The sequence below is a fragment of the Microtus oregoni genome, unplaced genomic scaffold, assembly GCF_018167655.1.
Source record: "Microtus oregoni isolate MIOR12 unplaced genomic scaffold, Mior012 000031F_ref0000149, whole genome shotgun sequence".
Classification (NCBI taxonomy): Eukaryota; Metazoa; Chordata; class Mammalia; order Rodentia; family Cricetidae; genus Microtus; species Microtus oregoni.
Window position 1 is genome coordinate 23,374,720 of NW_024543090.1, and position 11,493 is coordinate 23,386,212.

At 38.6% G+C, this 11,493-nt stretch overlaps 1 protein-coding gene across 2 annotated transcripts in view; it reads left to right on the plus strand.

Annotated features, from left to right (window-relative positions):
- The window catches only part of Golm2 (golgi membrane protein 2), an 85,961-nt gene extending 74,889 nt beyond the window's left edge, over positions 1–11,072 (plus strand). The window contains exons 9-10 of one of the 2 annotated variants that reach the window (XM_041678873.1): positions 1,126–1,293; positions 8,829–11,072. In XM_041678873.1, coding sequence (XP_041534807.1) covers positions 1,126–1,293; positions 8,829–8,899 — 239 coding nt within the window. In that variant the 3' untranslated portion in view covers positions 8,900–11,072. The remainder of the gene's footprint in view (positions 1–1,125; positions 1,294–8,828) is intronic. The other variant, XM_041678874.1, reaches the window with a different exon arrangement.
- Positions 11,073–11,493: the final 421 nt, after the last annotated feature.

Genomic DNA, 11,493 nt, shown 5'->3' on the forward strand with positions numbered 1-11,493 from the left:
ATATGTGATTTTAAATAGACCAACTTCTTTAAGCTTCCGTTGACATTTAAAAGACCTGACCTAGGAAACAGAAAGGGATAACAGGATTTTTTTCAAGGCAAATACTAATAAGGATCTGATTTGTACTGTCTGCCATGCCTCCTTAGGAGCCCATGGCTATGGCTAATCAGTATTACTAAAAGGAATTTGAAGTAGCCTTCAGATAGTGTTAGTTTGTCTTACAGTGCAAAGAGAATTCAGTTTGCATAGAACTCAATGATTGCTTTAAAAATGGTCTTCAAATCATTCATGAATAATATATATAGCAGTAAACGACTTCAGATTTCAGTACTTATCATATTTATTCTCTTCCTAAAATATCATTTTCAACTAGTACTTACATTAATGAAATTATAGGTCTTCCAGACAGTAGTGGCGCACGCCACTAGGTCATTAGAAAAGGAATTCTAGCCAGGCCCGTGGTGGTGCATGCCTTTAATCCCAGCATTTGGGAGGCAGAGGAAGGCGGATCTCTGTGATTTCGAGGCCCACCTGGTCTACAAAAGCTAGTTCCAGGACAGGCTCCAAAGCTCTCAAAAAAGAAAGGAAGGAAGGGAGGGAGGGAGGGAATTCTAAACATGGCACCCTTTACTTTAAGAAAACTTTTAAATCACCAGAATTAGGGAGACCATCCTGATCTACACAATAAAACTTTGCCTCAGCAAAAAACATTAAACTTTGTTGTTGTTGTTGTTGTCCTGGAGCTCCTCCTACCTCTGCCTCCAAAGTTCTGGGATTAAAAGTGTCCACCACCACCGCCTGCAGAAAACATTAAATCTTAACAGGAAACACTAAACACAGAAGAGAAATTGTTGACTAAATTTTATTTGGGGGTACAGCAGGAGTAGAGTTGCTGCTCGGCCCACTATTCTCTTAAAGTATAATCAATAAACTTATTTTTTAAGGTATTTTGAGTCTTCATTCTTAATTACTTTTGTCTTGTATAATCTTCATAAAATGTGTTCTTTTGTGACCAGTACTCTGAACGTTGCTGGGTTTCCCTTGACTACTTTCCCGTCTGTCTTCAGTATAGGTCCCTTCTTCTCTGCTCTTTACTCTTGAATTAATCCTCTACCTACTTCACAGGCCGATTCTTTGATGAAAATGAATCCCCTGTTGATCCGCAGCATGGCTCTAAACTGGCGGATTATAATGGGGATGATGGTAACGTAGGTGAGTATGAGGCAGACAAGCAGGCTGAGCTGGCTTACAATGAGGAAGAAGATGGTGATGGTGGAGAGGAAGACGTCCAAGGTGAGCGTGGCCTGGCTTCCATGCTGTGACCGTGAAACTCACCTCTTAGGTTTGGTTGAATTTGTGTAGAATTTTCCCCACTTACAGTCATAGCTGTATCTTAGTCTGAACTTGAGATTTTGTGCAATTTTTCAGTTTTGAGAACTATTTTATGATAGAAGTTTGTGAGTAATTGGAAGGGTCATTCTTTTCATTTTCAGATTATATTATTGATATAGTGACAATTTGAAATGCAGAGTTCTCAAAATTTTTAGGATTAAATTGTTTGAAATGACTCTAGGCATTACTTGAGGCAAATACTTCAGAAAATACCTTTTTTAAAAATCTCACTGGAGAATACTTAGTATTCTAAGTATATACAAATATTGCCCAGACAGCTTTTTTGTTAAAGCAAAGCCACATGGTCTCCATAAGGAACAGAAATTTATTCTGCCCCTGATGGGACATGAGAAGGTGAAGTGTTCTGACAACTTTAACCTTTATATTTAACGAAAGGTTTGAAAGATTTGTCTTCATGGTTAATACACAGATTCAACACATTTTTTTCTTGTTAACAATTGCTTCTAAGCTTTTAACTTAGTAAAAGTTAAGATTCCTACCTGTGTGCATGCCTCAGACCACACTGCTATGCTGTAGTGGGGCTTTGGGCTACTTTTCTGCCTGCTTGCGTTTAGTATCTATGGAGTTTTAGAGTGTTTTTTATAAAAGTTACCTTTGACCTTAGGGTATAAAGTATAAGATTTCTGTAATACAGTGCATGAGTTTTCTGGGGTAACCAGTTTTTATTTCTTTTTATAGTTATTAAGTTACTTAGGTTCAGGACAAGAATTAATTTTTTTTAAACTTAGAAAATAATTTAATTGCCCTCGAATACTGTATAGTTAGGATAAAAAGAAAGGCTAGTGATCTGACATCCTAGGCATTATTTTGTAGTCCACTCTAGATTGGGAATAAGAATAAATACAGTTATTTGTGAAAAAGGAGATTAATAGGTACTGGAAGTTCTGTGAGGACATCATCTCATCCTTTTCTCATAATTTTTTCCTTTGCTCATTGCTTTTATGATTTGATTGGGTTATGTTTGCTTGCCTTTATCTGTAACACTTTATGTCTTTTGTCTTGCATGTGTATCATATCACCAATTAGATTGTAAGCTCTTGAGCAACCAGAATTTTCATTTATTTTACCTTCCATCTTATTTGTGTTCTTTTTTGTGCCTGTTCTCCCACAGTGTTTACACTCAGGGCCCAAGCAATGCTGTTAACTGTTAGTTATGCTTTTCCATTGGTTTATTGTTCTTATAACTGACCGGCTGAATGTTCTTTAACTCTGGTCACAGCTTGCTCATTTGCACTTTGAGGAGTCTTTCCCCCCCTTAAGGATCTCTATCATTTAATTAGTTCATTTTGAGGTTTTTATTAGAGCAATTAATTTCAAGTATTATTAATAATTCTTACATTTTTGCTTGTCTTAAGCCTGATGATTTTTAATCACAGAATTTCTTTTAATATTTGTGTCAATTTTATGCACAGTGAGTGATTTATCTTCAGTGATTTCCCTCTTCCGTTCTTGTATTCTCCACACCCATTTCTCATTACTGCTATGCTTTTCCTTTCACAAAAGAATCTAAGTTTATTGGTTCTAAGGCCCAAGATGTTTTCAGTGAAGTAGGGAGGTGGTTTTTTATCCCCCCCCCCTTCTCTTAGGATCTCTTGTAATCCAGGCTCACATTTAGCATATAGCTGAGGGCAACCTTGAACTTTTAATCTCCTGCCTCCATCTCCCAAGGGCTGAATTAGAAGCATATGCCAACACCTCCAGTCTTATGTGGTGCTGGGAAAGAAACATAGGGCCTCACAGGTAGTGGGTGAGCACTCTACCAACTAAGCCACATCCTCAGTTCTAAATTCTTTGCTTCAGTGTTTGCAAGTAAATCTTCCTTGAGTTGAGACTTGCTTCTTAATATTTATCTTATTTTAGTGTTTGTTAGTAATAGTGGAGACTCATCACAGAACAGAAATAAGCAGGAATGGCAGCCCCAGTAAAGGGAAATATATTGGGTAAACTGACTTTAACATAAGTATTTAAAAGACTTAAAATAATTTCAAACGCATTTGTAAGATTAGGTTCATTATTAACTGTCCAAAGAGTGGGGGGGGGGGCAGCTCAGCCCCTACTTAACAAGTTAGTTTGCAGATATTATTGCAAGATCAGATTTTGCAGAATTGAAATCATTTTTCACTGTGTCAATATCGTTACAGTGCTTTTACAGCCCAAGCAAGTCTTAAAATTGAGAAATGGGGGCTGGGAGAACAAAACCACATATTGGAGTTAGAGTTAAAAGAAAGTCTGTGTAATGCTTCTTAAATCACATAGATATTCTGTGCAGTTTTTCATTTAGAGCTAGAATGTGGCCCACCTTTCAATGGAGTTGTTGTGTATAACTTAATTACTGTAGGAAAATACAATCCCTATTTCAAAATGCCTGAGGCACATTTATCCCCAAACTCAGGAAAAAAGAAATGTTTTTCCACTGTTAGAGGCTTACGACCAAAGATAAAAACAAACCCTGGTGCCCTGAAGTGTGGCTGGGCATGGGGGCCCACACATGTAATCCAGCACTCAGGAAGCTGAGACAGGACAACAGAGAGAACTCTAAGCTATTCTGAGCTACAGATCCACATCTTTTCTTTTTGGTTTTTTAAAACAGGGTTTCTTTGGAGCCAGTTCTGGAACTAGCTCTTGTAGACCAGGCTGGCCTTGAACTCAGAGATCTGCCTGCCTCTGCCTCCCCAGTGCTGGGACTAAAGGCATGTGCCACCACCTCCTGGCCACATCTTTTCTTTTTTTTTTAAATATTTATTGATTTATTATGTATGCAATATTCTGTCTGTATGTCTGAAGGCCAGAAGAGGGCACCAGACCTCATTACAGATGGTTGTGAGCCACCATGTGGTTGCTGGGAATTGAACTCAGGACCTTTGGAAGAGCAGGCAGTGCTCTTAACCTCTGAGCCATCTCTCCAGCCCCCCACATCTTTTCTTTTACTTTAAATTTTTTTCCTATTTTATGTTGAGTGTTTTGTTTACGTGTGTGTCTGGTGCCAGAAGAGGACAGAAGTGGGTGTTATATCCCCTGGAGCTGGAGTTACATATGGTTGTTAGCCACCATATAGGTGCAGGGAATCAAACCTGAGTCTCTTAGAAGAACATCTAGTACTCTTACTGCTGAGCCATCTCTCCAGCACCAAGACCTTGCTTAAGAGCAGGGAAGAAGTGGGGAGGACTTGAGGAAGAAGCATTATTAAGGTTTTCTAGGCACAGGCTCTGCTCTGCTGATTGTGGGAGCAGTTTGAAGAGTGAGGGATACAGGGTTAGAAATTCCAACTGAAGGCTAAGATTCTGTTAAATATATTCTGGCATAGATCTTAAAAAAGTCAGATTGTAAAATGGTGGCTTTGACCAATAGGAAGCTAAAGCATTCCAGCCTTACTGTTCTCTGTTCATACATAACTGATAATGGAGTCAGCACTATTACTGTTACCTCCAGTATGTGCTAATAAAATTAAATAAGGCCTCCTTTCCTGTGTTGACTTATTTTTATTTCAGAGTCTCCTAAAGGGAATAATTTATTTGCAATGATATAAAAATTTGAAAAGAGTAACTCTGGAAACAGTATGCCTTAGATAGATAACAAGTCTTTGGGGTTTATTTTTGTTTGTTTGTTCTATTTTGTTTTGTTTTATTTTGTTTTTTGAGACGAGATTTCTCTGTAATAGCCCCAGCTGTCCTGGAACTCGAGCTGTAGTCCAAGCTGACCTCAGACTTACAGACATCCCCTGCCTCTGCCTCCCAAGTGCTGGGATTTCATTCTTTATGCTTATAAGAAGATAGAAACTTGGGCCTGGAGGGGTAGGTGGCTCAACTGTTCGTCAGAGGACCTGGGCTCAATGCCCAACATCCACATGGCATTCCACGACCATCTGGAACTCCAGTTCCAGGGGATCCAGTACCCTCTTCTGACCTCCAGCCCATGTAGGTTGGGAACAAACAAAACACTCACATACATAAAATTTTTAAGTTTTTTAAACAATTGTTACTTTTGGGGCTGGAGAGATGGCTCAGAGGTTAAGAGCACTAGCTGCTCTTCCGAAGGTCCTGAGTTCAATTCCCAGCAACCACATGATGGCTCACGGCCATCTGTAAGGAGATCTGGTGCCCTCTTCTGGTGTGCAAGCATACATAGAAGGAATGTTGTATACATAATAAATAAATAAATCTTAAAAAAAAAAGAATTGTTACTTTTAAGTGTTCCTGTGTATGTCTATGTCATCAGATCCCCTGAACTAGAGTTACAGATAATTGTAAGCCACCTGTTTTGGGTACTGAGCACTGAACTCAGGTCCTTTAGAAGAGCAGCAAATGCTCTTAACTGCCGAGCTGTCTTTCCAGCTCAAAAGTAAAAATCTTTTTAAAAAGAATATAAATTTCCTTTGCTCTTTAATCTTTAAGTTTTTAGTTTATTTGTAAATATTAATAAGCAGTAGGTACTGTCTACATACAGAAGTTTAGTTGAGTATTTCAGAGCCTACATCCCAATTATTAAAAGCCTGGATTCCAATTCTCTCTTGTAATTCCCACAACTATAAGGCAGAAATACATGTACTTACGTATGTGTGTATGTACTTCTAACAGAAGTTATGTAGACTGCATGATTTGGTATCTGCACTTAAAACAGAGCACTTCATTCTGTAAAGCACTGTTTTAAGTGTTTGCTCAATAGTTTTTTAAGTAAAAAAATCTAGAATTTTCTCTCTGGATTGCCTCCTTTGATGGATAGTTGTCCTCCGCTCTATGGGTGAGCTTGTGACTTTGTGGACCTCAGTGTCGTAGTTTAGTTCATAGTCCTTTCTTACACTCTCAGGGGGCTTTACACTGATATCACAAATGATGGCTAGCTCTCTGGTTGTATTTTCTTGGTTTCCTCATGGTTAGATACTTCAGGTTCTGCTGCTTTCTCTTTGTATTTATTCATATAAAGTTCAGAAAAGTAACAACATTTTTCCTGCAATAACTTTTGTGTTTAATTTCTCAAAATGTTCCATTGCTCCATGATTGTCTTCATTTAGTTACTAATTCTTGAAAGATGTGTTCAGAGGCATAGATTGAGACCTCATAACTCAGGTTCTCCAGAGGGCATTCTGGCTAAGTGTCTATGATTGTTTCCCCCCTTTTAAAGACAAAGATAGGTTTGTTTTGTTTTGTTTTTTAAGTGTGGTTTTTGTTTTTTATAAGAAAGTGATTGCCATGATTACAACACACAAATGTGAATATAATGTAACTTTAGCCTTTACAAATGTTCTAATACATCTGGGATGCGTTTTACTTTAAAGATAACATACGTGATCATCAAGCAAGGCCTGGTGGCACAGGCCTCTAATCCCAGGAGCTCTGTAGGCTGAGGACAGGGGACTGTAAATTCAAGACCAGCCTAGGCAACTTTTAGTGAGATACTATCTCAAAAATAAAAAGTAAAATGCATCTAGGGATATGGCTTGGTGAGTAGTGTGATCAGAGCCTTGGGCACATAAAGCAGAAGAAAATGAAATGTCACAGATCTAGCCAGGCTGAGGATGGCAGCTGTGCAGACAGACTTTTTGGAAGTCAGTCCACAGCACCACTTCCCAAAACACAAAGAGTGATCAGTTTTAAGAATATGGTACAAAATGGTTGCCTGCAATTCTAAACAAGAATTTCTGGGGCTGGAGAGATGGCTCAGCGGTTAAGAGCATTGCCTGCTCTTCCAAAGGACCCGAGTTCGATTCCCAGCAACCACATGGTGGCTCACAACCATCTGTAATGAGGTCTGGTGTCTTCTTCTAGCAGGCATACACACAGACAGAATATTGTATCCATAATAAATAAATAAAAAGAAAAAAAGAATTTCTATAATTTTAACAGGAAAGTTGTTGAAAGGAAAAATAAAGTTGGCTTGTTTGTCATTTCTGAAAGGCCAAAACAGCATGTGGAAGGTTGAAACAGGAGGATTATGAGTTCAAAGCCAGCCTGAGCTACGTAGTGAAGTTGTCTCAAAAACAAACTGTTGTAGGGAGTTTAGATCTGGGAGGAGTTGGTGTAGGGCGTGGGGGTCAGTATGATCAAAATACAGGTATGATGTTCTCATAAAGAATTCATAAAAATTTTAATTCAATATAATTAAGATTCAAAGATGGTCCCTAATTTCTAATGGTCCAGTGTATGATTTTTCAGTTTTCCAATATTACATACAGAAGCATACCCATGTAGCCACTCTGCTCTTCATTTTCAGCATGATATCCAATCCACTATGGGAGATACTAAAAGATAAATAACAAAATGAAGCATTGAACAAAGAGAGCCAACTCCTGAGACTTTAATTAAACTTCTTTCCTTCCCCCCCCCCCTTTTTTTTTGGAGACAAGGTTTCTCTGTGTAGCCTTGGCTGTCCTGGAACTTGCTTCATAGACCAGGCTGGCCTAGAACTCATAGAGATCCACCTGCCTCTTCCTCCCCAGTGCTAGAACTAAATGTGTGTGCCACCACTGCCTGGGTCTTCCTTTGTAGCTTAACTATAACGTAATTGTACTTATTTTGAACAGTTATATTTAAAAATTAGAAAAGGGGGTTGTTATTGAGAGATAAACTGACAGCACAAAAACGGCAGCTGACAGATAGGATTGTAGCTAGAGAAGTCTTACCGCAAGGCACTCGGTAGTCACTTCATACAGCTCTTCAAAAAGGCTTTGAGGGCCTAACAGTTTTTTTCTTTTTTTCCTTTGGTTTTTTAGAGACAAGGTTTCTCTGTGTAGACCAGGCTGGCCTGGAACTCACCTGGCTATTTTTTTTTTCTTTTTTTTTTGTGGCCACTATAGGTTACCTTTATAATTTGAAAAGGTGGTGGTGAATTTTCAAGAGTGTCTCCTGTAGCTTAGGCTGTCCTGGAACTGGCTCTGGAGCTAGGAATGACTTGAAGCTCTGACCTCACAGGCACGTGCACACCCAGCTCAGCTAAGATGCACAGCGCTGGCGCTTCGGTCCTGGAGATTCCTAACATTTTGTTAGCTCTATCTATTGTACATTTGCCTGTCTCCCTGATACCTGTCAGAGATGGTTCTTGTTCTCTTTTTAGATTGGGGATGGTTCCTGTTTTGTTTCTTTGAAATGGGGTCTTATGTAGCCCAGGTTTACCTCAAGCTCTCTATGTAGTCCAGGTCTTGAACTCCTGATCCTTCTGCCTCCGAATCTTCCCTAGTGCTGGGATTAAAGGTGTGAGCCACCATGACATGATAAAAAAAAAAAAAAAGTTTGTTAAAATTAACTTTTGGGAAGTAATGAGAGACTTTTCACTCTTCAACCGTGCAGCTAAAGAACCAGCTAAGGTAACAGATAAGAAATGTGGAAAGATTGCCAGAAAGGTGAAAAACTGGAGACAGTTTGAAGCTGGCTGGCTGTGGCAACTTTGGAACTCTATTTGTGATATGTATTATTTGTTTGCAGATGATGAAGAACGAGAACTTCAGATGGATCCTGCAGACTATGGCAAACAACGCTTCAATGATGTCCTTTAAGTCTAAGGGATGCTCGCAACCCAAAGTGCTGTGCAGTGAATCATCTCTACTTGTCAGTTTTGACTTCTGTTGTAAAGATCAGTTGTATCAGTTGTAAAGATACATTGCGATAGATTTAAGGAAATTTTAATGAAGGAATGTACCGATGTACATATGTGAACTTTTTCATATTGTATTATCAAAGCAGATACTTTTTTTGGTTACAACACAGCTGAGCCAAAAACAGTTAATCTTTGCATTTAAAGCAAACTAATGTAAATTTCACATTTTATTGAACCTAATTTTTTTCACAAAAAGACAAACAGGAACAAATGTTTGTACAGGTTAAATGCTGCACACAGTGTAATGGCAGTGAGAAGTTAGTGTAGACACTAATACATTTTTGTTACTTCCCATAGGTGTCCTCTACTACCCCTCATTTAACACTCTCTAAAGAGTTACGGTAGAATAGTTATACACACAGTGGGGACCTGGATGCCAAGCAATGTGTGTACAGAATGACCTCCTGCTCCTTTTATTTGGCTCGAGTGCTGATGACATAGGACTGAGGCCTGATGGAAGCCCAGCTCATCATAACAGTGTTTATAAGTTATTCTTAACTTTGTTCTTGAAGTTGCGGAATGCATGGTTGACAATGAATTTTTATTTTTTCAGGTAATACCAGTACTGTTTAACTGTAGTCAGCACTGGCTAAAATTCTTTCTATTTTCAGAGTTGAGTCTGGTGAAAGTATTCACCGTTTACATGTCAGCTCCTGAAAGTGACCAAGTCCACCTTGAAATGAGTCTGCAGTCATACAGCAAAGCTCTTCTGGTAGTTTTAATGATTGTACTTGATCAGAGTTTTCCAGAACTACTAAGTAAGGGATTTTAACAGGTTTTTATTAATGAACAGATGAATAGAAGTACCATGAAGTCTACAGCTGTTTTATTGAAATAGTCGAAAACTTTGTAATAAAAATGAATATTTGTAATTAATGTTAGTTAAGAACCCACCAAGCTTGTTTGCTAGACTTACAGAATTATTTTCAGTGCATTATATCTTTGCCGTTATTTCATTAGGATGTATAAGCTGGCTAATCCTTGTTTTCTGATTTCACTTTTAAATTTTTTCATGTTACCTAAACATGAAAGGTATTGATCATCAGGGGGAAATGTAAGGCTGAAACCCTGTAATTGCACATAAACATGAAATATTGGGGAGTGATATAACTCAGTGGTAGTGTGAGGCCTAGGTTGATTCCCAACACTAAAAAATAAACAAACAAGTAAACATATATGGAAAGTCTCTACACTAAGGTTGTAATAAAAATACTAGCCGATAGAAGCATCACTTAGTGAGATGCTGAAGTTCTTATATTTCAGTCCAAAGTTATTTAGTGGCCAGGAAAAGATGGAAAAACTTATTAAAATTTGTTTTTCTACTATATCAGATTATCCAGTGTTGAGGAAGCAAAGACAGATGGGTCCCTGGGGCTTGCTGGCCGCCATCCTGGCCTAATTAGCAAGTTCCAGGTCCCAATAAGGACTACTGCCGAGGAACACCACACACAGATTGACCTCTGGCCTCCATATACAAACACAAACACCTGCGCCTACTCCTGCACACGTGTAAATGCTTGTGTACAAACACACACCCACACCAAGAAACCAGTGTATACTTTTGTTGTCCGTAAAGTCAGGCCTACAGTAAAACTATGATGAGTTACACTAAAGTGTGGTTAACGGGCAGTGAGGCGCACCTGCAGGAGTGCAAGGGGAGTCAGCCTGGTGATGCTTTGTACTTGGCATTATGGAACTGTATAGACAGACCAGAAAGTCTCCTGCCAGTTTCATTGTCATCAAAACAGCCGATTGTTTGTATACAGCAAAAACTTCATTGAACAGCCTAGACATTTTATAAACGGGGGAATCTTGGACCAATTGATAATATTTCTGACTGTATTAACATTGTAGTGCTATCAAGTGCTATGTGGATCTCTTTAAATTGTGGCATTCTACAGTCTGTATTAGACTTGCTGTTTTGTTTACAGTGTTTTACTTCTACCTTAAGATTTAGGGTTGTTTGTTTTGTTTGTTTCAGTGTATTTTTGCCCTGAATTAAGTGTTAATTTGACAGGAACGCTGCTTTTAAAAAATCTTACTGGGTTCTAATAAATTAAAAGTTAAACTTGTTTCACAGTTTTGATTTTGCTAGATATATAAAAAATTATGTAAATGTAAACATTTGCATCTAGACTCTGAAATTTGAATAAATGTCAGCATTTATTCAACTGCAGGAGCGGGGTTGTTTGGAAAGGTAGAAAGCTTCAGTGTCTTTAGCTTTAGTTCTAGACAGTGAGATAAGGGAGTAAGATGGCCAGGTTCTGTTCTAGCGCTTGGTTCAAATGAATCAGACAAAATGTGATAAAAAGAAATGGGAAGAGGGGGCTTTTCCTGGAGAGGAGGTTAAATAACACTAAGTATACTTCAGACAGACACACTAGGCCTGGATTGGACTTTTGAACTCTCAAAGCCCCACCTCAGTGTCATCCTCCTCCAAGGGTCCACACCTCCTAACAGTTCCAAATTCCCTTGGTGATCAAACATTCAAAT